The sequence below is a fragment of the Panthera onca genome, chromosome A3 (genome assembly GCF_046562875.1).
Source record: "Panthera onca isolate mPanOnc1 chromosome A3, mPanOnc1 haplotype 2, whole genome shotgun sequence".
NCBI classification, from domain to species: Eukaryota; Metazoa; Chordata; class Mammalia; order Carnivora; family Felidae; genus Panthera; species Panthera onca.
This window is the reverse complement of record NC_138341.1, coordinates 96,501,716-96,528,651: the sequence shown is the minus strand read 5'-3', so window position 1 is coordinate 96,528,651 and position 26,936 is coordinate 96,501,716. Positions and strand designations below refer to the sequence as shown.

Here is a 26,936-nt window from a genome sequence, read left to right as displayed (position 1 = left end):
GGATGGAACTGGAGAGTGTGATGCTAAGTGAAATAAGCCATACAGAGAAAGACAGATACCATATGGTTTCACTCTTATGTGGATCCTGAGAAACGTAACAGAAACCCATGGGGGAGGGGAAGGAAAAAAAAAAAAAAAAGACGTTAGAGTGGGAGAGAGCCAAAGCATAAGAGACTGTTAAAAACTGAGAACAAACTGAGGGTTGATGGGGGGTGGGATGGAGGGCAGGGTGGGAGGGAGGGCAGGGTGGGTGATGGGTATTGAGGAGGGCACCTTTTGGGATGAGCACTGGGTGTTGTATGGAAACCAATTTGACAGTAAATTTCATATATTAAAAAATAAAAAAAAATAAAAAAAAAAAATATAAAAAAAAATATAAAAAAAAAAAAAAAAAAAAAAAAAAAAAAAAAGAAATAATAGGAAAGACCACTGAACACCCCCATCCTCAACCCTCCGTCATTTTTGCATGCCTAAGAGGGTTTTTGTAAACAATGGGGAATTAGAAAATAAAATTAGCTTGCATGATTTCAGATGGGAACAGATGCCTGCCTGCTTGCTTTTTTTTTTTTTAATTCCCACAAAAACCTCAAGCAGAGTTAATAATGTATGAAAATTAGGTACCATGTGTGTACTTTGCTTCGTAATGTTTTTATTAAGCAGCCCGTTGATTTAAAAATAACACGACAGTTGACATAATGGCAGACGCTGTGGTGTATATGGAAACATCCTCTTCGAATGTTCTGTCAGGTTTTCCATTACAGAAGGAATTTTTTTTTTTAAAAAAGCTTTCAGAATTATCACATAATACGAAATTAGATCAAATTACAATTTGATAAAACAAATTGCCCAAATACAAATTCCAGTTCCTTTTTTGAAAATGACCTGGTCAATTAGAGACAGTCTGTAGAAGTTTTACAGATTGTTTAAAATTCCACAGTAGATTCACACTTCTTTCTTCTCAAATTTTACCCATATCATTTGCTGGTTGGAATTTGCCTTCTCTTCTTTCCCCTTCTCACCCTCTGCCACTCTCGCCTGTAAGCAGTATAAAGAAACAAGGAGAAGCTGAGGGATTTCCAGTCCCTGTTCTGAAGGCAAAGCGAGTCTATACCAAGTTGATCTGCAGTGTTGGACTAGTAGGTGAAGTATCCCCTCCCAGAGTGCCATTCCCTGAAGAATCCACTTCTAAAGGTGTCCCAGTCCATTCTGGAAGGGTAGCCGACGGCTCCAATCACTGTGCTAGCCCCTATGGGCTCTACTGCATCTCCACGGTAGTAATGCAAGGTTGCCTCCCGGTTTATGTGGTCTAGGAAAGCACATTGAGGCACAGGGAAGTCCAGTAATTCAGCCTAACCCTCAGGAGGTTCACTGCTGATTGAATATTTCTGTATTCTACAGTGCTTTACTTATACATTACCTTGGAATTATTAATCAACAAAGCTTATATCTAGTGTCAGCTTGTTTTGTTTATCTGCAGGGTGAGTGAAGATCACACAGGCAGTTTAAATGACTTGACAGAGTCAGGACATTTTTTAGTAGCAGTGGGAGTTGCTGGACACTTAGGAAAGAGCATTGTGGAAAGTTCTAAAACTATTGAAATGAGTTAAGGGGGCTGATTGGTTTGGGGCATTTTGTCCTTTAACTCATGTCCTTACTTCTAAGGGAGCCTGGCTGGGCATGTCCTTCCTTTGCAGCATCCTGTGATGACCCAGTTGTGCCTCCTGACACCGGCAGGGCCACAGGTGTGGGCCAGCGCCCTCAGAATAATAATACCTTGTGGTATTTTAGAAAGTGATTGCAGAGGAGACATTTGATCTTTATAACTTGCACCATAAGACTTTCTTGGAATCTTTGCAAGGGGTTGGTTGGAACAGAACTTTTCCATCTACACTACGGTCTATAAAAATCATAGTAACTGACTTCATGGGGCTTGAGTTTTTCTTTTGTTATTTTCTTCACTCTCTAATTAGATTTTGCTCATATGTGGGACAGAATAGCCTGGCAGGAAATAACGAGCATTAAAATAACTCAAAGATGGGGCCATGGGGGCCGGCTCAGCATTGCGCTAGCAAGAATAGAGACCAGGTTTGCTGCCCTGGACCTGTGGCTAACCCCGGGAGCTCCTGTCCTGGTGAACATTTGCTCCTAAAAGGGGCAAGTCGACTGGAGGCTTGGCCAGGAGTCCAGAGACCTGGTGCTCTTCCTAGCCTGGGAGATGACTGGATGTGGTCTTGGGTTTGCTCTCTCTTGACTGACTTTGACTCTGTAGTGCTCAAAAGCAATCTGGGAATCATATCTCCCCTTGACTTCTTGGAATGCTAAAGGTGGCAAACTGGTTGTCATAATCTAAGGGGTCATTTATTTCCCGAGCATGAAGAAAGACTTCAAGAACAGAAATTAAATTTTCAGCTTATGTCCATGGGGCCTTGGAGGAAAGAGATGCTCTCTTCTGTCTAGTGTAGGCTCAAAAAGAAGAAAGGGGAATATGTGAAGTGGTCTTCATGGCCCGTGTGGGAACTTGTGAGGACATCTATAAGAAGCTGTAGTTTTTCACCAGTAGTACCCCAAACCACGTTGGAAGCAAGTTTAAGACACCATCACTCTAAGAGTGATCCTTCCATCAAGAATTCTTGGGCACCTGTTTTGTTCTGAAATGATTTGCAAAGAAGTCGGTTTTCTAGGGCCCCTTCAAACCTGCATCTGGCACCTAGCGGCCTGGCAGGCTTGGATGTTCCCCAGAGAAGCAGGCAGAAGTGACAGCAACAACAGATGTGGATCAGCTCTGCTTACACCCTTCCAGCCCACGTGGGTGTCCCTCACCTGAGCTTCTCCTGGAGTGGGTGGAGTCTAGGGGAGCCTGGAGTCCCACTGCCCACACAGCACTGAGCTCTCAGATTTTCTCATCAGGGTACTCCTGGCAGCTCATTAGTGTCCAAAGAAGCCTGAAGTTACCCACTCGTTTTGTGTTTTATGACATTGTCACACTGGAAGATTCCACAGTGTGAAATGATCAGTCTTTGAAGATCCCTCCAAAGTGCTGTTTTGTGTGTGAAAGGACAGAGCAGGTAAGAATGATCCCTGTGTGTTTGGTGCTTTCCACATGTCAGCTCGTATGCCCGTGCCACAGTGTCCTCACTTGTGCCCTGGGCAGGCCGACTGGGCAGATAACCATGTAGCATTTACAGAAAAGCGAATGGAGGTGTGGAGGATAAGTGGCTTGCTCAGAAGCGCCTCCTTTTCGCTTTCCAGTAAGCTGCTGCCTGCATAAGAGACAGCTGTCTGCCCCAGAAGCCAGACTCACTGGTAGGGCTGACACTCAGTGTGTGCTGCTGGGCGGGGGCCTCACACTGTTTCCTTCCCCCCAGATGCTGGGAAAGAGCTGTTCAGGCACAGAGGTAACATGAGCAACAGTTTGAGTGTCCCTTCTCTCTGGGGCTGTCACCTGGTCACTCTTCATACAACAGGTCCTGTTCATTCATTTCTGCACTCACTCATCCAGGGTTTTGTGTGCCACACCATGCAAGTCACATTACTGTGGCTGTCTTAGCTAGGGGGGAACTTGGGGGAACATTTGTTCCTAGGGCTCCCACATACCAGCAGCACCCCAGCCTGCCGTTTGCTCTGTCTGGTCTGTCCCCCAAGTCTCTGGTGATGGTTCCCACCAGCAGTGTGTTGACTCACCTGCCATTCCCGGATGGTGACACTTTGGTTTCTGCCGGTGGGGCACTCTCACCAGAATTCACCTCTCACTCTTTCTTGTATTTTCCTGGGTTGTCCCTGCCCCACCTTGGCCTCTTGCTCTTCATCCTCTCCTTCTCTTCTGTCCTCTCTGCCTGTCGTTTTCTGCTCGGGTGGTCTGCACTGCCTATGCTTTCCACCTTCATGTGTCTGAAGAATCTTCATTGTTCTTGAAGAATCAATATACAGAGGATGCTGCTGGGCTCTGGAGTTCATGTGGCTTCTAGCCCTCCTACAGGACACTGACCCGACCCTACCCTCAGCCATGGCTTCCATTGGCCCTCGCTGACCTGCTTTTGCCAGTTCCTTCCTGACCTCCCTGAACTTGGGGCTTGCCCCTCCTTGAGACCCACCACTCTCTGGCTACTCTGTGTTCCTTGCTGCGATTCTCCGATACTGACTGCTTGCTTTGGTCACCCCTCCTGCTCATAGCTGGGTCTCGAGAGCCCCTGTCCTGCCTGCATTCTCTTGACGCTGGCAGCAGACTGTTTCCTGCTCTGTATCTGTCATGTATCAGTGAATGGGCCTGGGGTTAGATTCCTCTCTCTCAGCCTGGTCTGCCTCTCCCACTGCTGTTGACAGGCCACACAGGGTGACATGGTCTTTTCCTGAGGACCAGTGCCAGGGATATCAGAGAACTAACTCTAGACCTTGTTGCTTTGAGCAGTTTTGCAATGGTGGCAGCTCTCAGAATGAGGAAGGGGTGTCTAGAAGTATGCAGAAGCCTCTGTAGAGCTGTGGCAGGGCCGAGCTGGGGGTGCCCCTATCCTATAGGTGAGGTCATCCAGCTCCTTCCTCTTTAAGCCATACTCAGGTAGGTTTATAGCTCTAGCAGCTGAAAGCAGAGTGTCTCATAAAATGCCCACTGAACTAAATGAGAATATGGGTGTTCAGTAGGTTATGTAACTTGCGTAAGTTTTCACAACATGCAAGTGGCTGAGATGGGACCAGACTCTAGGCCTACAGTCACCAAACTCCACATTGCTTTCAGGGAGCCACATGCCTTCTCTTGCTTAATTGGTGAACTTCATTTAAGGTGTATATTGAGGGGTGTCCGGGTGGCTCAGTTGGTTAAACATCCTATTTGAGCTCAGGTCATGATCTCACGGTTTGAGTTCGAGCCCTGCATTGGGTTCTGCGCTGACAATGTATAGAACCTGCTTGGGATTCCCTCCCCTTCTCTTCCCTTCCCTCCCTTTCTCTTCCCTTCCCTCCCTTTCTCTTCCCTTCCCCTTCCCTTCCCTCTCTGCCCCTCCCCAACTTGTGCTTTCTTTCTCTCAAAATAAATAAATAACTTAAAAAAAAAAGACCGGGGGCGCCTGGGTGGCTCACCAGCCATGAGTTCGAGCCCCACATCAGGCTCTGTGCTGCCAGCTCAGAGCCTGGAGCCTGCTTCAGATTCTGTGTCTCCCCCTGTCTCTGTCCCTCCCCTGCTCACTCTCTGTCTCTCAAAAATGAATAAACATTTAAAAAAAAAAAAGAGACACATATATTGAGCACTGGCTTAGGAGTCCTGCCCCATTCTAGGTTTGAGGGACACAGAGGCAAACCAAGCAGGCCCCCTGGCTTCCTGGGGCTGACTGTCCACCAGGTATATGGTTGGTGATGTCCACTCATGACAAGCCAGTGTTCTAAGCACTTGATATGTATGAAGAGTAATATTATAATCCCCATTTTAAAGCAGAGAAAGCTGGGGGTGCTGTCAATCCTTGGCACTCTGCCTGTAGCATACAGCAGGCCAGTCTGTGATCCTTCTTTGCTTTTATCTTTGCTAGAAAATACACAGGGACCTCAAGGCCATCTCTGTGCCAAATTAAAGAGAAACTCGTCCAAATGCAGGTCTAGCTCCTTGGTGGTTTAGCAACAAGCTGCTGCAGGTTTTGCCTGTACATTTCTGTCTTGATGGTTGAAGAATTCAGAAAGCTCAAACACAATAACTCAACATTAATCAGCTGGGAACAAGGCTGGCTGATAAACCTGTGTTTATTAGGGAGAGAAACCTTTCTCTGCACCCCTCCTGCGCCCACAGGCCCCTCAGGTCCTGTTGGCTTTGATCTCCATTATTATGCCCATGAGATAGGAGGGTCAGAGATTGTCACTTCTGAAGTGGCAAGTTGCTGGGGTCAGCAGGGAGGGAGGAAGAAGCTGGGAAGACCTGTAGTGCCAGCAACTGATAGTGCTTTGCTTTGCTTTGCTTTTCTTCTCTTCTCTTCTCTTTTCAATTCTCTTCTCCCTTCTCCCTTCTCCCTTCTCCCTTCTCCCTTCTCCCTTCTCCCTTCTCCCCTCCCCTCCCCTTTTCAAGTTTGTTTATTTTGAGAGAGAGAGAGCAAGCAAGCAGTGGGGAGAAACAGAGAGATTGGGAGAAAGAGAATCCCAAGCAGGCTCTGTGCTGCCATCCCAGAGCCCAGTGTTGGGCTTGATCCTATGAACTGCAAGATCATGACCTGAGCAGAAAACCAAGAGTCAGATGCTTAACAGACTGAGCCATCCAGGAGCCCTGACAGTGGTTTCTCTGTGGGACATTGATGATAATACCACTGTTATGGGTTGTTCAGAGCAAGTGGGATCACACAGGTGGATGTGCCAAGTGGAGGTTCCTAACAGGTGGCTCATATCTGCCTCATTGACATTACATTTGTCCAGATGCTTAAAAAGAAATGTGAATGTCCTTAGGTGGGGCTTGTCCTCTCCAGTGTGGCTGCAGTCTCCACCATGCCCTGTTGTCTCATGCTTTGTTACTTCCCTCTTTTGCTACCTGCCTGGTCCTTCAAGGTATGTAGGTTTGCAAGCCCTACGTTAGTATCTGTGTTCAACTAGTTTATTCTTGCATTTTGCTATTTGAGCATGGAAATCTTAACTACAAAGAAAATCCTTTATTTTCTCAGTGGATTTAATCATGAGTTGGGGTGTTTGGGATCTAGATATTCCCATCCCCCCTGCTTCATCCCCCAACCCCCAGCTTGCCAAGATCTACCATGAGAGGTACAGGCTGGCCATAGGACAGTTATCTGGCCCCTGGCAGTGTCTGTGTGCCCAGGGGAAGGTTGGATTTCTCCCCATGACACTAAGGCCTATGTGGTTTGGACAGTGTTTCCTTTGCATTATGGACACCCTCATCAGTTAATTAAAAAACAAGCAAACAAACAAAAACCCGAAAGTGCTCCATTTCAGTGTTTGTGGATCATGTGTTCACAGGGCCTGTACTGGTTTACATTCTCCTTGACATGCATCTCCCTGTGAATTTGAAAGCTGTTGACATTCTACATAATTCCATATGCATTACCAATTTCTTTTCTGCTTTTTCTTTCTTTCTCATTTGTTTTCTTAAAAAAAAAAATCCAACTGCTTTCTTGCCTTGAGATGCAAATTCCAAGTTTTGTCTGCCTTGGATTCCAAGTTTTCTGAGAAAAGGCTTCAATTTATTAGGTTAGTTCACAGTGTTCTCACAGAGAACTTTGAGGCATGGAACCATATGTGGTTGGGTTGTATTTAGATAAATAATGTAAGAGAATCAGCATCACATCATTTATAGAAACTCGGGCTACGCTTGTCATTTAAATAATTATCACACATGATTTACAAGTGTGGTCTGTGGTGGGAGGGGACAGGGTTGGGGTGAAAGGTCAAACCGATGTTTCCACAGTCTCACACTCTTTCGATGGCACCTCTGAGTCAGTGCAGCATCAGATAGGTACTGCAGGTACCCAAGGAACCTCAGAGAAACCTCCTTCAATTGGGAATGATTCCCTGTCACTCTCCCAGAGGCTGGTTTCTCACCAGCATTTAAGAGCAGAAAGTGAAGAACAGGTTGGGACAAACAGGCTTTTGCATGAGATTGAACCTTAGCAGTGGGGGGAGGCTTGGTGTGGTTAAGTCATTGGTGATGTTCACATTTTCTGTATTTATACCTCTAAAGAGGGGAAACATAATGGGGAGAGTCTCTTTTTAAAATAAAAGTCATGCTTTCTTAGTGTCTAACTTGGAACATGTTCATGGTTTTCTATGTGTATGTGTATAATTTGTCCATAGATACGCATATATTATACATACATGTATAAACACATACATAGACACTGATGTAAATGTAAGCTGCTGGCAGCAGAAGGCAACTTATCACAGTTCACTGCAGAACACTGATTTCCAGATGTTTGGATTTCATGAACTAGGAATATAAAAAGATAAAAAAGAAATTGGGGGGGGGGACGTCCAGCATAGAGTGCCAACTCTGTGTTTTCTAAGATCACTAACAAATTTTTTTTGGTGATGGCTGTTAGCTAGACTTATCGTGGTGATCAGTTTGCAGTATATACAAATCAAATCATGTGTACACCTGAAACTCTTGTAATATTATATGTCAATTATATATAGCACAATGAAAAGTTTTTTTAATTGTCATAAAATACACATAAAATTTACCATCCTAGCTATTTTTAAATATACAATTCAATAATGGTAAGTACATTCACATTGTGCAATCCAAGATCATTTTGCCAAAAAAAAAAAAAAGGAGCAAGACAGAAGGACACCCATCTACTATCCTCATCATTTCATAAAGAAAAGGAGCATTTTAATTCCAAAAGAGGAATGGGGATGGAAGGCTGTCACCTTAGATACAGGAAATTCCTCCTTTATCTGTGGTAAAATAGTACAGAGAAAAATGCCACCAAGTACATGGTTCAGTAGCTGATACTTTCACAGCAAGGCTTTGTTGATGAAGGAAGTTATGTGTTGGTTTACATCCCGGTGCAAGCATTTTACTGGTGGGATGGTCTAAGTGCTGGTAGCAAGCAGTTCACATACTAGCACTGGTCAGCAGCCCTGTTCTATACCTGGTGTGTTTTTATAAAAGTAAAAGTTGACAGTTATGGTGTGAACCCATGTATATTCATTCCACTGTGATCGCATTCTCTCCTCTGTCTCCCCATAGTTAACTATTGTACTGAAATTGGTTTGTATTCACCTAGTTCATACCATATCTGCATAAGCCCATTAGCAATATATAGTGTTGTTTTGTGTAAATGGAATCCTGCTGTATATAGCCTTTGAAACTTAATTTGGTTTGCATAACATGATTTTAAAGACTTACCCATTTTGATATATGTAGATCTGCGTTATGGTATTGCTTTATTTGAGCATATATACCACATTACATTTATCTATCCTTATGTCAGTTGACATTTAGGCTGTTTGGGTTTTTGCTGATACAAACAGTAGTGCATTGCTCATTTCTGTGAGCCTTTCCTGTGCACACGAATGAGAATTTTTCCAGAGGAGTTACCTGGGAGGAGAGTTGATGGGTCAAAGGTAAAGTGATGTCTTCATTCACAAAATCTACTTAGCATGTTAACCAACCTCATTGTTTACTAGAGCTTTTCAGGTAAATGGGAAGTGGGAAAGATAGTGTTTTAAGTCAACCATTAATAAATGTGATTTTCTAGACCAAATTGAGAGCAGCTGATTGTTGATTGATCTTAAGGTTTTGCTCAGTCTGTCTGTAATCAAGAGATGATATGGCAGGTTGCTTGTAGGGAGTTTTCTTTGTGTGTTTGGATGTGGGACGTGGACCGGCAGGGAGAAGAAGCCAGCCCTTCATTTAGTTTCCCTCTTTCCATGTGAACTATGAAATGTTTGCAGTCTTTGTCTGGGAGGCAGATGAAACTGGGTGTTGCTGTCTCTCGGGCTTTGTTACAGATGGCTTTTTTGGTCTAAGAAAATCCTGTGGGCTCACACTTGGCCAATGTGCTCTGACAAGTTTCTCAGCAGGCCTTTCTGGAGTGGACTTGCTGTTGCTCAGGGTGTCAGATGATCTAAGTTTCTTTCAACTGTCTAGTCTGTGGTTTCCACTGGAGAAGTGGACCCTGGTTCCTCCGGAGTCGGGTGCCAGAGGCATGTCCCCCAGCCGGCCTGAAGGAAGTCTGAGAGGGCTCCCTGTGGCCAGTGTCCGTGTGTAGCCACCACGTGGCCTACTAGGAACACTTGCGGTTTTGGCTGTGGATAAGTTCAGTCTCAAGGAATAAATTGAGAATTGAGACGATGTCTAAATGTGCTTAATGTACTTTATTCGGAGCCTTCTCTGTTATCTTCAGCAAATAGTGGAGTGTTTTGATCAGTCTTTAGAAAACAGTAAGTGGGAAGACTATGTGCTTAGAAAAAGCTGGAGAAACATCAGAGGAAAAAAAACGGATAAAAGACTTTTATTTATAGGGCTCTTCTCATCTCAGCCTATCAGAGAAGCCTGTTAGCTGACCATTTTCAAATAGCACATGGCAAGATGAGTTATGGGTGGGGAAAGTTCGGAGAGATCACACACGTGACTAATCTGTGTCAACGACTCAGGTGCCTGACTGACTAACGTACGTGTTGCTGGCCACTTGGCACATCTGAACCGTCACGGCACACAGGCTTATCAGACAGAAGCACTTTCATCGGTTGCTACGTGGGAAGTAATCGGTGTTTTGGATATACAGGCACACGTTTACGTTTGTAAAACAAATCTTTTTACTTTTTATAATCAGCTGTCAAAGCTTGAAAAACAGCAGCAGAGGAAAGAAAAGACCAGAGCCAAGGGGCCTTCCGAATCAAGCAAAGAAAGAAACGCCCCCCGAAAAGAAGACCGCAGTGCCAGCAGCGGGGCAGAGGGCGACGTGTCTTCTGAGCGGGAGCCGTAGACTTAAGGATGGAACTCAGGTAGGAGCCTCCCCTCCCTGCATAGCTCCATCTTCTGACATTTTGGGCAAATGGTAACAAATTGAGAACAGAATGGCTTTTGAGGCAGAATTCACTTTATGGACATTCATCCATAGCTTCCTGAAATCTGCCGCCTTCCTGGATGGAGAGAAAAGTTGAAGTGCGGGGTCGGGTTGGGGGTACCCATGGGCCTGGAGTGTTCTCCTTCCTCACTTGCCTTTGTCGGCTAACAACTGCCGCTACTGTGAGCATTTCCAGAGTGTTCGCAGATGTGTGATCCGGACCTGGAGCCTCACCCAAACCGTTCCTGGCCATTGCGCCCTCCTCTCCATTGCTGCTCTCGGCAGCTCCAGCGGGAACCACAGTCACCTGCAGCCACCTCCTCTCATAGCTGCCCACCCCATCCTTCAGTTTGCTCTGCCTGTCACAGCACCTTGTCACCTCCACACCCAGGAGTGCCTCTCAGCTCACTGTAGTAGTAGTCTCCCTCTCTGCCTGAAGGTCAGAGGCATCTAAACCTTGACCTGGCTGTCTGATGGCCCTTTGCTCAAGTTTGTTCCCCCAGTGAGCATGTTATTGAGAGCCTCATACTTGCCGGAGTTTACAAGTTCAGGGAGAAGCAAAGGAATAATTGTAGCATGGTTTCTTGTGGGGGTGGTGGGAATGTGAGGCTCCGCGGAAGGGAGGATGTGTGGAAATGGGCAAACGAGGGGCGAGGTGGGAGCTGCCACAGCCAAGAGAAAAGCAGATGCAAACACTGTTTGGTGTGGGGAAGGACAGAGAGTTTTGGAACAGAGGTAGAGAAGAGTGGCTAGAACACTGCGTGCAAGTGGGCAGTGGGGTATCCAGGGAGCTTCTGTAAAATCAGACAAATAGGATTATGGGTCATAAGGGTCTGGTGTGCAGTTGGGAAATTTGGGTTTCATCCTGAGGTGGCAGGGAACCTCTGAAGGTTCAAAGATACAAATGACATGATCAGGTGCAAAGTTTAAGGAGATGACTCCAGCAGCCATGGGGAGTGAGGCTGGAACCATCAGGCCAGTTAGTAGGTAGTAGCAGAAATCAAGAGAGGAGCAAGGTCTGGCCATACATTTCAGAGCTTTCAGCTTATACATAGTCTGTGGTTCAAACCATGTCAGCATATGGGTTCATCCTGGAGATGCTGAATGGTGAGAGAGGAGAACATTCTTAAGATGGTTTTCTGCCTTCTCTTTCCTTCTGAAAGGGAAGTCCGTTTGTGAAATGACCTTTAGGATGCACACTACTAGACACTGAGATATATTAGAGAGTCTGTAGTGATAATTGGGTGTTGTGGAATTGGCTTGCAAACATAAACAGACCAAAGGAACAGAACAGAGAGCTCAGGAAGGTTATGTTGTTGATCCACTGATGTTTTTTTTTTCAATGTTTATTTAATTTTGAGAGAGAGAGATAAAGCGCGAGCAGGGGAGGGGCAGAGAGGAAGAGAGGGAGACAGAATCTGAAGGAGGCTCCAGGCTCTGAGCTGTCAGCACAGAACCTGATGCGGGGCTTGAATTCATGAGCCATGAGATCATGACCTGAGCCGAAGTTGGACGCTCAACTGACTGAGCTGCCCAGGAGCCCTGATTCACTGACAGTTTTAAGGGGAGGGAGACACTGGATAATAAATCCTGTAATGTCCTCTTGACTTTTCCCCTAATCACTCTGTTTCCTTCCAAGTAACTACGGGAGCAACAGAGCCATGGTCACTTGTCTTGGCTGATTTTTCTCACACTAATGGGAAAGCAAAGCAGGAATCAGAGGGAAGTTTTTTTCACACTCTGCTTCATTTGTCACAGTCACAAGCTCCCCCTTTTCTTGGCCTTGACCTAAAGACATGGGTTTTTATTCATGAACTGACACAGTTGGTGTGAGTTAGGGAGAGTCTTCTGAAGCTTGCTATGTGGTGTCTAAATAATTCACAAATACACAGTAATATTTTATGTGGCATTTATATCATATAAAACTTCCATTCCCACCCCCTTAAAATTTCTGTGATGATTTGCTCATATTAGCTGTGAGTTTTGTCATCACAAATATTGCTAGTGCTTCTGACTTACAGTCTGTTCACTAACCCTAAATTTCTGAGGGGTGAATTGCACCACGCAAAGACAGTGCACAGAGTGCCTTTTTAAGTTACTTTTACAGTTATGCTCATTAAGTGGGTCCAGCGGTCACACAGGATCTCACTGAGTTCTTATTTCCATCCTGCCAATTTCTGTGTGACATTAAGTTATGTAATCTTTGCTTTCTTGGTTTTCTTTATTAACTAAGAGAGTCAAACTCATTCCTTTCACTAGTGGTGTTGTGAATGTCAGGCGGGTAAAGCCATAATGCCTGGTGACAGTCCTAGCAGGCTGGGGTGGGAGGGGCAAGTTGAAGGGGACTCTCCCTATGTTTCTGTGGCACCTCCCTTGCCCCCTGGCGATTGTGTTGGAGAGAGCATCCCAGCATCCACTCCTGACCCCTGGATGAAGGATGAAGAACTGGCTAATCTGATGGGCAGGGGATGACATTCATTATAGTGGGTGGTTCCTTGGTTCAGAAGCAAAATCCAGACCCAATATATTCTATTTCTGCTCCTTGAACTGAGGGCAGCTGCCCAGCCTACATGGCTTTTTATTCTTATGGCCCTACTCTGACACAGCACCATGTCTTTTCCATGTAGTTTTAAGATTATAAATAATAGCTTTTTCCTCAATGAGTATTGGGACCTTACAGTAAATTTTTAAAAATTGAATTTTCAGACTCCCATGATGAACTCAATGCATAGAAAAGTAATAAATATATAATCACTCCTCTCCCAGTAACCAAGCACAGCTTATCAACCTAAATGGACGCGCGCGCACATGTGTGTGCACACACACACACTCAGATGTGCCTTGGACCTTGTATTTTCAAAATGGCTTTAAAAAATTCTTATGCCACCTAGTTGCATCTTTTCTTGATTATATTATCAACCTGCTCATATATTTTATAAATTTAATGTCTTGATTTTTGATGTAACTGTGTCTGTTCAGTACTACAAATCTTTGTTTTGTTTATTGAGGGGTGTTGTTGAATTCTACTCTTTATAACAGTGCAAAACATAACTTTCTATTTGAGTTAGATTTTGGCCTTAGAATAATCCCAGTAGAAAGGTATCCTGGACATTAGTTTCCGGTACCCAGTGGGTAGCTTGGGAGTGATTTTGCCATCTCTATGGGCAAGAAAAACACCTGAATGCCTCATGCGTAGAGAAAGAGACAGTAACTGTGTGTCACAGAACATGCTAGAGGACACATTCACAATAGAAAACAAGGGAAGAGGTGAAAGTGGGCATCTCTTTCCAACATCTCCCAGAGTTTAAGAGGTGAAATTTCTTATAGACTGGTAGGTATCTATTTTTGCTTTTCTAAAATTGATGGAAAAGTTAAAAACTGTAACCATATTTATTCTCAAGGTATTGCTGATTGGGTAGTGTAGAACTTGGGGTAAATCCTACTACAGTTGACTCTTGAACAACACGGTTTGACCTGTGTGGGTCTCCTTATGCATGGTTTTTTTTTGTTTTTTTCCATATATTGGAAACATTTTTGGAGATTTACAACAATTTGCAAAAGCTTGCAGACAAACTATGTAGCCTTAGAAATATAAAGAAATTAAGAAAATGTTAGGAATGTCATGAATGCATAAAAAAATCTATGTAAGTACCAGTCTATTTTACCAGTTACTACCATAAAATATACATACATCTATTATAAAAAGTTAAAATTTATCAAAATTTATACACACCAACACTTATGTGGCACCATTTGCAGTGGAGAGAAATGCAAACAAGTGAAAATGCATAACTGCATAAATTAGCTATAGTACGTGCTATATACTACTATAATAATTTCCTAGCCACTGTTGCTATTACCGTGAGCTCAGGTGTTGTGAGTATCCACTTAAAATATCACGTGACGCTAATCATCTCTGCGCAGTTTGTCCCTGCCGTAAGTTATGTATTGTAGTAAAATGTGATACCTCGTGATTCTTGCGTACTTTTCATCGTGTTTATTAGTACAATACCCTAAACCTTGAATAACACCATGGGACTCATCCAGAGTGCCACTAGTGATGCTCGAAGTGCTCCCAAGAAGCAGAGAAAAGTCATAACACCACAAGAAAAAGTTGAATTGCTTAATATGTCTCATGGATTTAGGTCTGAAGCTTCAGTGCCCACCATCTCAAGATAATGAATCCAGCATCAGGAACATTGTAAAAAAAAAAAAAAAAAAAAAAAAAAAAATTTTGCGTAGCCATTGCTGTAGCAATGCCAGCAGGCCTGAAAGCCTTGCACTTTTTATGAAATATCCTTTTATCTCATATTGGTAATGCAGCTTTTATGTTGGTACAGGATTGCTATAAGAAAGACATACCGGCACACCTGGGTGACTCAGGTGGTTAAACATCCGACTTGGCCCAGGTCATGATCTCACAGTTCTTGAGTTTCCAGCCCCGCATTGGGCTCCATGCTGACGGCATGGAGCCTGCTTGGTATTCTCTCTCTTTACCCCTCCCCCTGCTCTCTCAAAAAATAAATAAACTTAAAAAAAAGAAAGGCATACCTATAGACTCTTAATATGATTTGAGAAAAAGTGAAATCATTATGTGACAACTTAAAGCAAAAGCAAAGAGAAAGATCTAAAGCTGGAGAATTTAATGCCAGCAAAGGATGGTTTTTATAATTTTAGAAAAATGTTTGGCTTTACAAATATCAAGATAATAGGAGAAGCAGCATCTGCCGATCAAGAGGCAGCAGATGAGTTCCCAGATGCCACTGAGAAGATCATTGAAGAGAAAGGATATCTGTCTGAACAAGTTTTTAATGCAGACAAAAGTACCCTATTCTGGAAGAAAATGTCCCTAAGGACATTTATTAGTAAGGAAGAGAAGCAAGTATCAGGATTTAAGACAGGAAGGGAGAGGCTAACTGCTGTTTTGTGTAAATGCAGTTGGGTTTATGATCAGGACTTCCCTAATCTATAAAGTTGCTAACCCCCCAAGCCTTGAAGGGGAATAAACACACACCAGCTGCTATCTTTTTGCTTGTATAACAAGAAGGCCTGGACAATGAGAACTCTTTTTCTGGATTGGTTCTATTGATGATTTGTTCCTGAAGTACGGGAGTACCTTGCCAGGAAGGGACTGCCTTTTAAAGATTTTTTTGGTATTGGACAATGTCCCTGGCCACCCAGAACCCCGTGAGTCCAACACTGCAGGTATCAAATTGGTCTGTGGCCTCCAAACACATGATCTCTAATTCAGGCTGTAGATCAGGGAGTCATGAGGACATTGAGGGCTCATCACACACGGGACTCCGTGGAAAACATTGTTAGTGCTATGGAAGAGAACTCTGATAGAACATCAAGAAGGTCTGGAAGGATTACTCCATTGAAGATGCCACTGTTGTTCTAGAAAATTCTGTGAAAGCCATCAAGCCTGAAACGATAAATTCCTGTTGGAGAAAACTCTGTCCAGATATTGTACATGACTTCACAGGATTTATAACAAAACCAACCAAGGAAATCATGAAAGAGACTATCGATATGGTTTTAAAAAAGGTGAGTTGGGGGGGAGGGTGGTAGAAAGGTTTCATGATATGGATCTTGGAGAAATTCAAGAACTAGTAGGCACCACAGAGGAATTAACAGAAGACGACTTGAGAGAGATGAATGCTTCCGAAACAGTTTCAGATGATGAGCAAGAAGGCATAGAAGCAGCAGTGCCAGAAAACAAATTGTTCGTCTGGCAGAAGGGTTCCAGTTATTCATGATTACTTTTGACTTCTTTTATGATTGGACACTGAAACTAAAGCAAAGGTGGAAGAATGATTGGTGCCATATAGAAACATTTGAAAACAGAAAAGAAAAAGCAAACAAGTCAGACAGAAATGACAATGTTTGGTATTTCCATAAAGTTACACCGAGCGTGCCTGCCTCATCCGCCTCCCCTCCTACCTTCTCCACTTCCTCTGCTTTCCCGCCCCTGGGACAGCAAGACCAGCCCTCCTTCCTCCTCCTCTGCCAACTCAGCGTGAAGACAGTGAGGACGGAGACCTTTATGATGATCCACTTCCGCTTAATGAATAGAAAGTCATCATCATGCCATCCGTACAGTTAATAAACTTAGGGTTGTCTATGTGTGTGTCCTTGTGTGAAAACCGATTAATTGTATGAGACATTTTTTGTCATCATCTTCATTGTCTACGTATTCATCATGTAGAACGTTGTGTGCAAGACCTGTGTGGAGGTGGAGAACCTGTCCTTACAGAGGCGTAAGGTGAGTGATAGTTGATATGAAATTGAAAATGTGTTTGTTCTCTTACTGTTTTACAACTTTTCTTTCAAAGAATTGCTATACAGTATGCCCCTCTCTCTTATAATTGGAGAAACTGCATATTGGCCTATTGTCACAGTGGTAAAGTGGTCTTGACAGTACTGTATTATGAATATGACCGTAAAACTATATGCCACAAAAATTTCATAACCATTCATTCATTAGTGTGTAGGCTAGCCTACCATAAAGCAATCCTGTTGCTACTACTTCATTATTAATGCATGAATCATTACACCTGTAAATAAATATGAATTTCTTTTTCACATTATCTTCTCATTTTTGAGTCTAGCATTAGTAATATGTATAAAGTGTATAGTGTTTTGTATCATGTAGGATGATGATGTAAGTACTGACAATGCATCTTGTTAACAGATGAAAACTGGTGATAATAAACTCAGTACAGGACTATAAATGTATTTTTTCTTCATGATTTTTTAAATAACATTGTCTTTTTTCTTGGTTTACTGTAAGAATACAGTGTATAATATGTATAACATACAGAAAATGTGTTGTTTATGTCATCAATAAGGTTTTGGCCAGCAGTACGCTATTAGTAGTTAAGTTTTTGGGGAATCAAAAGTTATATGGACTTTTACTGTGTAGGGGTTGGCATCTCTAACCTCCATATTGTTCAAGGGTCAAAAAGAACTAACCAGAGAGGGGACGCAGTAGTGGGGGAAGCAAACTCAAGGGCACAGTGTTTTGAAAAGAGTAGATGTGTTTTCCTTTTCCCTGTAAATCAAGCTCACTGCAGCTGTGTCATCATCATGGCCCTAGGGATGAGGCAGGGAGAGGGTGAGTGCAGAAGAATGATGTAGAGGGGCCCTGTCTGGTAGGAGGGAAGGTGAAGGAGAGCTTCAGTTTAGGAGACACAGTGGGAGAGAGAAAAGGGACATATGGAGGAGAAGCCCAAGGCCGCACTTGGTGTTCTGGCTCCAGGCTAGAGTCCTTGGGGTGGTGGTTAGGTTGATGGGAGAGCTAGAGGCCTGCGGTCCTGGTGCTCTGGTCCCTGGTGGGAATTCTGGAAGGAGACTGCTGTGTAGGATGGCTGCAGGTCTCTACGAGACTGCTGCAGCTGAGTAGAAGGGGCAGCAAGAAGTGGTTAGGCATCAGGATGCAGCAGGAGCTAGTAGAGGGTCTCACCTGCCTTGTGAGGTGTGCAGAAGAGAGGTTTGTGGGGGTTCATTGGGCTGGCCATAGGTCCTATTAGAAGGGGTGAGGTGAGCCTGCCCCAGAGGCCGAGAGAGGCCAATGTGCCCAGAAAGCCAGGAGGGTCATGACCTCAGCTCTTCATAGCACTGAGTCTTTGCAGGTCTCAGCCACGATCTCCATGTGGTTCCCAGGGTAAGGCGTGAGGGGTCTGTAGTGCTAGTGAGAGCTGAATTGAGGTCAGGTCAGACAGGGGTGGGGGCTCTGGCCCCTGAGCAATCAGGTGCTGCTCAGTGGTGTGCCCCAGGGCTCAGCACCAGGTGCTGAACCACACCAGCCACCGAGGCACAAAGGCCACTTGAGGACTCAGCTGTTCCAACACCCAGGCGAGCAGAATTACTGTGCGTTCAAGATTTCCCCTGCTGCTACTCAGCGGGATGGAGACTTGTGAGGACATTTAGATGGGTCCATGAAAATACAGAAGCTGTGTTTTCTTTGCATATTTAGCATATTTAGCACTGTAGCACTGTCTGGGTTTTTGACTGAGTTCATGAGGAAAACCATTTGCTTATTGGCAGTTTAAGGTGGATGTCCAGTTGGAATTCAAACCAGAGATGACAGCAGAGGCTGGGTGGCTGGTGCTGACATCCAGGTATGGACAGATGTGAGGAATCCTCTGAGGCACCTCTGCTGCAGCCAGCCAAGGATCAGGGAGGAGCTGGGGCACCCACCCCCTCTCCTGCACCTTTCTGGGATTATAGACATGTACTCAGATTTGAAGACCTTAAAGGGGGCCAGGAGTAAATGACAGATGGTCTTCCAGTTATGTATTTGGGGTTTTTGTTGCCCATGGGCTTTTGTTGCCCCATCTGCTGAAATTTGTCATCCCAGTAGACCCCCAAAATCACCACCGAATATTCAGATATCTGTAAGAGCTGAATTAAGTAGTGACAGACAGAAGGTGACCTTGGCATTGACTGTGCTCCACAGAAAAACAGCAAGCCCCACCCCTGCCTCTGTGAGGGGAGCTGCAGTTTTCATTTGCTTTTCTTTACAAACAGGAAGAGCCCTAGGGAGCCTCACAGGACCTAAGGGAGCAGCTTGGAGCTTCCAAGGCATGAGAGAGAAAGAAAAGGCAGAAGAAAGTGGAGTGAGAAGTTGCATGAGCTTGGGCATATTTTTCTTTGAAAATGAGAAACCTTTAGAGGATACTCCCAGGGTGTTGACATTTCTGTCACATTGCAGATGTTTCTTATTTTATCAAATGAACATGGAAGTGCTAAAGTGCACCTCTGTTTTTGTCCTCTGCCTCATTCCTTCAGGCTCACTCACCTTGCTGGGAGGTCTCAAGGTTTTCTGTGAGGCTGCACCTCCCATTTCCCCCTGTGCTAGCTATGGCAGCCTCTCTGTGGGACCATGTGCTCTCTGCCTTTGATTGCAAGGTCAAGTATTGCCTCATTTGCATATTTATTTGGCTGCTGTCATTAGGGTGTGAGAGGAGCGTGCTCCTGAGCAGCACCCCACATTTCTGTCCTCAAATGTCAACACACTTGAAACCAAGCAAGGAAAGTGTTTTGGAAACTGCCATCTGTTTGCTTTTTCAACTTGACCTTTGTCTGAATAATAAGACATATCTGGCTGAGCACATTTCTTCCTAATGAGCTAGAGCAGGGTGTGTGTGTGTGTGTGTGTGTGTGTGTGTGTGTGTGTGTGTTGTGTGTGTGTGTTCTGTTAAAGGATAGTCATGTTTTCACTGTGTTTTTCCCCTGTAGAAGGTAGAATCTCTTTCATTTCCACAGCTTTCATTTTGCTTCCTGTGTCAACGTGTGGTGGTGTTTCATGTATAAAACTAACTATGCCTCTGACGTGCTGTTTCTATTTTTTTTTTAATTAAAAAATTTGTAGTGGTTGCCCTAAAATTTGCAGTACACATTTTTTTTAACTTGTTTTATTTTTTTATTTTTTTTTAAATTTACATCCAAGTTAGTTAGCATATAGTGCAACAATGATTTCAGAAGTAGATTCCTTAGTGCCCCTTACCCATCCCCCCTCCCACAACCCCTCCCGTAACCCTCAGTTTGTTCTCCATATTTATGAGTCTCTTCTGTTTTGTCCCCCTCCCTGTTTTTATATTATTTTTGTTTCCCTTCCCTTTTGTTCATCTGTTTTGTCTCTTAAAGTCTTCATATGAGTGAAGTCACATGATTTTTGTCTTTCTCTGACTAATTTCACTTAGCATAATACCCTCCAGTTCCATGCATGTAGTTGCAAATGACAAGATTTCATTCTTTTTGATTGCTGAGTAATACTCCATTGTATATATATACCACATCTTCTTTATCCATTCACCCATCGATGGATATTTGGGCTCTTTCCATACTTTGGCTATTGTTGATAGTGCTGCTATAAACATAGGGGTGCATGTGTCCCTTTGAAACAGCACACCTGTATCCCTTGGATAAATGCCTACTAGTGCAATTGCTGGGTCGTACGGTAGTTCTATTTTTAGTTTTTTGAGGAACCTCCATACTGTTTTCCAGAGTGGCTGCACCAGCTTGCACTCCCATGCAGTTTTAACCTAAGTCCACCTTCAGATGACCTGTACAGCTTCACGTGTATCACATGTTATCACATGCTAATAACAGCGTCCCCACTTCCTCCCTCCCCCGTACCCCTTTCCCTCAGCTTCTTTCAGGGATTTCTCTCTCTCTCTCTCTTTATTTTTTCCCAGTTTGGGATGTTCTTAGCCATTATTATGTCAAACACTCTGCTCTGTTCTCTCTCTCTTCCTGATATTCCAATTATATGTATATTATACCTTTTGTAATTGCCCCATGTCCTGGTTGGTCAATTCCCTTTTTCCTCCATTCTTTTTTTTTTTTTTTTTTTGAAATTTATTTATATTGAGAGAGTGTGTGTGTGTGTGTGTGTGTGTGTGTGTGTGTACGTGCACACAAGTGAGCAGGAGAGGGGCAGAGAAAGAGAATCCCAAGTAGATTCCATGCTATCAGTGCAGAGCCTGACATGGGGCTTGACCCCATGAAACAAAATCAAGAGTTAGATGCTTAACCAACTGAGGCACTCATGCCCTCCCACCTCCTTTTCCAATTCCGTTCTTTTCTCTCTTTGCATTTCAGTAGTTTGGAAGTTTATATTGACCTATTTTCAAGCCCACTGATTCTTCCTTTGGCTATGTCCAGTCTACTGATGAGCCCATCAAAGGCATTCTTCTTCTCTGTTATGGTGTTTTTTATTTTTAGCATTTCTATCTCTCTGCTGTATTATCCATCTGTTCTTGTATATTGTCTACTTTGCCCATTAGAGCCCTTAACATATTAATCATAGTTGTTTTTCTTTGATAATTCCAACATCTGTATTACATCTGAGTCTCACTCTGATGACTGCTTTGACTTTTCTGAGCTTCTTGAACTGGTAAATGTTTGTCTTTCAATACGTTTGGGAAATTTTAAGCAGTCTTTTGTCAGAGATTATTTTCTGCCCATTCTCTTTCTTCTAATCTAGAGGAGGTTACTGTTTCCAAACCTTAGTGTTATTCTGGCCATTGCTATACATGAGGCTGAACTGCTTCCTCACTGATGCACAGTAGGCACATTATGTTTCTTTACCAGCAGTAGAATTGGATTTTCTGCATACCTAGCTTCCGCCTCAGTTTCATTTATTAGAAAATAAATTGGCAAGAAGCTGGCCACAGTTAGTGATTCTGTTTTTTGCTGAAGTGTTGAGCTAAGCTTACAGATAACGTAGAAATATGCCATCTGATGCAGTAGGTACTACCTATGTATGGATACTTAAGTGTAAATTAATTAAAATTAAGCAAAATTTAAAATTCATTTCCTTAGTCACAGTAGCCACATTTTAAGTGCCCAGTAGCCACATCTGGCTATCTTGGATGGTGCTGAGGTAGAACAACCCTGTCATTGCAGAAAGTTCAGTTGGACAAGTGAAAATTCTGAATCACTGCCAGTTCTGTAAGACAGGCATGATTAAATACGTACAAATATATGTGAGAAATAGGGTAGAAGTTAAGCCCAAATTAAAAACTAATTTCTTTTGGGAGTTTCTTCCTTTAGTACACCACACCAAGGTTTCCTGTCTTAATGGGGAAATCGGATCACGGGCCCCTTATACACATCACCAGGTCAGGACCATCAGCCTCGAGTAAAGGAAGAGATTCTTCACCTTGACAGTTCAGTGCAGGCTCACTGGAATCACAATAAATGCTAGGTCAGAGTGAATCCTTCTCTGATAACGTGGACTTCTCAGCAACCCATGTTTTCTCATAGAACAGCCTTTCTTTTCTAGGTAAGTGAATTCAGATTGGATTCCTAGCTGTGGCCTGAAATAAATATATAAAATCTGGGTTCTTTTGACAGTGGTTTGGAGAGCAGGTCTGTGGTCTGTGTATCTTAACTCAAGCACTTACATCTGTGGTTGCTCGAATGGCCTAAAGCCAGAAGCAGATCGGCTGGAAATCAGCATCTTTGAGAGACTCGAACAGGCTGTTGAGGAATTCCTTGCTTCTGGTGCTGGATTATCCCCCACTGCCCCCAATGTTTGCAGGCAATAAAAGAGAACCATTCCAGAAGCTTCTTTCCACAAGGCTATGAAATTATGGTGCTGTTATCTCAGGTGCTTACTACTGCCTGTTGCCTCCAGCCTGCGGGTCATGTCTGCCCTGAGATAGCTCACCTGGCTCACAGGGAGTAGATGCCATCCTCTGTTGAGCTCTCATATGGAGGCACCTTACCCTTCCTCCAGGGTTTCTAAATTTTGACACCCTCTTGTGCAGAATTGTGTTTGTCAGTTTGCACATGACTTCCACTCAGTGCTTCTGATGTGGCAGGTGGACCTCACAGATAGCTCCTCCCCACCTCCCTTTTCATATGTCTAGCTGTGTGAGTGTTATGATCTCCAGCCACTCCCACTTGACAGCCAGCAACCTGGCCTCTAGGTTTTTCCTTGGTCATGTTTAAGAAAATGAGAAGGAGCATTTGTTAAAAGTGAGATCGAAAGTAAAAGTGGCATCTATTTGACCAATCCATGTATTGTGAGGGGCAGGGGGCAGTGTCTTTCAGGTGGGACAGTGTCTACTGCTTGGCCAGAAGGCTCTTGCATGCAGTTTGGGAGCTCATCACTCATAATATTAATGTTGATGTTATGATTAGGTGCACCTGTTGGGTATTCCAGTATTGGAACAGTTAATTCTTGAAGGAATTCTTAGTTCAAATCCTTCAGGGTCAGTGCTTAATGTAGTCCCTAGGCCTAAGTGGTTTACTGTAAACTTTGAGAACCCCTGGCATGAAACCTCTCAGGATCCCTTCTAGTTCTGTGATTCTCTGGTAGGGAACTAGAAGTTCTAAATTGTCTTCCTCGTAAAATTTCTTTTGAAAGCCATTTTGTATTATAGAACTAATGCTCATTCATCACAGAAAATTTTTTAAAATGCCAGAATGCTCAAAGAAAATAAAAGTCACCCGCCATCTCATCAAAGATAATCATTATTAACATAATGCTTTTATAACAATTTCTCTAATCAGATAATTCTGTATCTTTCTCTAATTTTACGTACTTAAAGATAGACTGTATATATAATGCCACTGCTTTCATCATCTAATGGAATATTGTGAACATTATCATTATGTAAACCTTATCATTTCCATCTGCACATCAAACATTGGAAGCATAAATTTATTATCTCAAAGCTTTAAAACATCTAGGATATTTATCTGAAGTAATTGTAAAAGAATAATATATTAAAGCAGGGTCCCGAAGCTCATTTTAAGTTCAAAACAAAGGTTTTAATCTGCACCAAGATGAAGTTCCCCAAGGGTCAATGTGAGATCCAGTTTCAGGATTTCAGTTATTACTATTGCAGATGAGGAAAGAGGCTTTAATACACCCAGGTGCCTATGTTTGGGTTACTATCTTGATTAAAATATAGGAGCAAATGGACTGCTTTTCTTGACTTAAAAATACAACTAAATATGGTCCCCAGGAATTATATTGTATAATCCCTATTCCTTTGTGGTCTTTGAGATCTCTTAGAAATAGTGCAACACTATGACTGGTGGGTTTTAGAGCGTGAGGGTAGGCCTTGGGGGAAATTTTAGTTCCTTGTGTGGGTCTAGAGAACTGAAGAACATAGCTGAAGTTATAATTAGCCTTTCTGGTGTGGGCCCATGGGCCTCCATGTCAAGCTGGGCGCAGGAATGGAAGGCTGTTAATTCTATTGAGGCATCTGCTCATAATACAACCCTTTGTTAAGAATGTGACCTGTGCTGAGTGTACCCAGAAGCATATTCACAGATGTGGTATCACTGTGCAACCCACTATTACCAGAATCTTCTGCTTTTACCAAAGTTCATCCAGTTAGAATTTAGATCTGAGAGAATAGAAACTGCTGTGTTAAGTTTGGGGTTTAGACTCTTGGTTGACAATTGCCTGCTTCATAGATCTTGGCAAGACCAGCTGGTTTTTGTTGTAGCCTCAGAATTACGGAAGAAAACTTGAGGCACTTGGAGATTTTATACTGAAGAGCCTACCATTATCCTTTGAGCAGCATTAAAAATATCCCAAAAGCAAGTGTTTAGCTTATTCCCTGTCTCTGTGCTTTATTTAGGTTCCTCTCTGCCTCCCTCATTATTAAAAGTTTTTGGAAATAAGGTTTTGTATCTTTTTTCAAAGAATTTGTCCATTTCATCTGTGTCGTCTAATTTGTGGGAATTACGCCATGGTATGTCCTTTTTTATCCTTTTAATGTCTATAAAACATGTAGTGATGTTGCCTCTTTGATTCCTGATATTCATAATTTATGCCTTCTTTTTTCTTGGTAAGTCTGGCAAGAGGTTTATCAGGTTTATTGATCTTTCCATGTATTTTTTGTTTTTGCTTGAAATTTCATTAGTTTCTATTCTACTCCTTATTGCCTTGGGTTTACTCTTTTATTCTTTTAGTTTCTTATGGTGGAAACTCAGATTATTGATGTGACATCTTCTTTTCTAAGGTAGCCATTGAATGCTATGAATTTCCCTCTAAGTGCTGCTTTAGGGAGTATCACAGATTGTGATATGTTGCATTTTCATTCACAGTCACGTTTTAACCTATTTTCTAATTTGCCTTGTGATTTCTCTTTGATCAAAGGCCATTTAGAAGTGAGTTAATTCCCAGGTATTTAGTGTCTTTCTGAGCTCTAAGAATGAGGTTCTAATAAATTGGAGACTTTGATGAGGTGTTTGGATTTATATGTGACAGCTTGGCAGATTTTTCGTAGTAAAGTGAAACTCTGTCACGGTGTTGTCATTGTATGGACTGAAAGGGTATCTTCAGCTATTTTTTTTATGCTTGGTAATATTTTTAAAATAGGATTTGAAGGCACCTTTTCCTGTAATGTGTCTTATCTTTGTTCTTTTTAGTGCATTATCATCAGGTGGAACTGGATCCTGAAAAATTCATGGAAGATGCTAAGTACCTACACTGCTTTAAGAATTTGGAACTGAATCATGAAAAGGAAGACAGAAAGAAGAAATAGGGAACCTGAGTAGCCCTGCAAAAACAAAGCAGAATGAAACCAAACACCACCACCAAAGGAACGTTACCATTCTCTGTTGTTGCTGTGGTCTGACGGAAAGGTGGGTGCTGGCAGTGCAGGGGAGCACACCCCGTGCGTATTGCAACAGGACAGACACCCATGCTCCCCCCACAGAAAGACTTTGCTGGTTCCTGTGAGTTCTTGGCTTGCTTTTGGAACAGGCTGGTCCAGCGTTATTTGTCACCGAGTCCTCCTTTCACACTGTGGTGTATTTCTGCGTGTCCATGATGGGTCGCAACTGCAATTCATGCTGTCCATGCTCTTCCCAACACCGCCTTAGCCAGGGCCCGTGTTAAGGTGTACAGAGAACAGACTTTAGTGATAATGTATTGTGTAAGACCTTTGCATCTTGTAAATTTTCTCATTTTTCTAAAAAGAAATAATAAAATTCCAAACCTCAACAAACCACTTTATTATTAAACAAATCCTGCTGTGTTTCTGCTTAATGATTTTATCTGTAGAAATACAATGTGTCTGACCCCACTCTGTGCATATTAATTTTAAATAACCCTGTTGCAAGAGGCGTTCCCTGAGTGGCCCACACAGGCCTCTGATTCCATGGTGAGAGCCTATCAGTGGCAGTTTGTAGTTGATGACATTTTACTCCAACATGGGAAGGGAAAAGAATGGCCAAATGATGGAGACTAAGTGTGGCTGCAATCTCTCATTTATCCAGCATTGGGAGGTGGAGAAAGGCCACAGCATGTTGGACCACACAGATGCCCCTTTTCCAGGAGCTGAATGGTTGTCCATATATCCAACCAGTATTCTCACAGTTCTGTGAAGAAGGAACTGTATTCTGCCAAAGAGTTTCTTAGCTAATTTTACTGTTATTAGTGGCACAGCTGTACTGGTCGTTTTTAGACATTATATGATGTTAGCAGTTACATATATATTATTATATGGAATATATATTTATATGACATCTATAGTATTTTAGTGCTTATACAGAGTTATCCTCTTTTGAAATACTTCTTGCCCAACTGTAAAGGAGACATTTTTATTTGGCATTTTTGTAATGCTGAAATTCTATCTGTGACCTTTATAACTGAGCCTGTCTAATCTGACCCAGTTGTCTACTTCAAAGAAAAACATAGTTAGAAAATGTGAGGAAAAGAAAGCTCAAATTACACCTCTGATATGCATTCAAGTACAAGGATATGGAATTGGAAAGGGGTTTGCCAGACTGCCTTTCTCTGAACCAATACAGGTGGTCTGGGATAATCCATGATAGCAATAAACTCTGGATTTGAAATCATTACATTCCAGATGCAAATCCCTGGTCAGGGATGGGATGCCCAGTTGGATGGGCAGTGAGGTCCAAGAAGCTCTCCTGTTTGAATTATCTACATAGGCTTTTACAGAATGA

General features: G+C 42.9%; 1 protein-coding gene across 3 annotated transcripts in view; it reads left to right on the top strand.

The window, feature by feature from the left end:
- Positions 1 to 26,050, top strand: part of DTD1 (D-aminoacyl-tRNA deacylase 1) — a 209,639-nt gene extending 183,589 nt beyond the window's left edge. The window contains exons 5-7 of one of the 3 annotated variants that reach the window (XR_009603703.3): positions 10,254 to 10,425; positions 16,696 to 16,752; positions 25,392 to 26,050. Coding sequence is in view for 2 of the 3 variants with exons in the window: in XM_060611267.3 (XP_060467250.1) it covers positions 10,254 to 10,406 (153 nt within the window). In the remaining variant the exon portion in view is untranslated. Of the gene's footprint in view, positions 1 to 10,253; positions 10,426 to 16,390; positions 16,657 to 16,695; positions 16,753 to 25,391 lie in introns of those variants that run through there. The other 2 variants (XM_060611267.3, XM_060611282.3) reach the window with 2 other exon arrangements.
- The last annotated feature ends 886 nt before the right edge of the window (positions 26,051 to 26,936 follow it).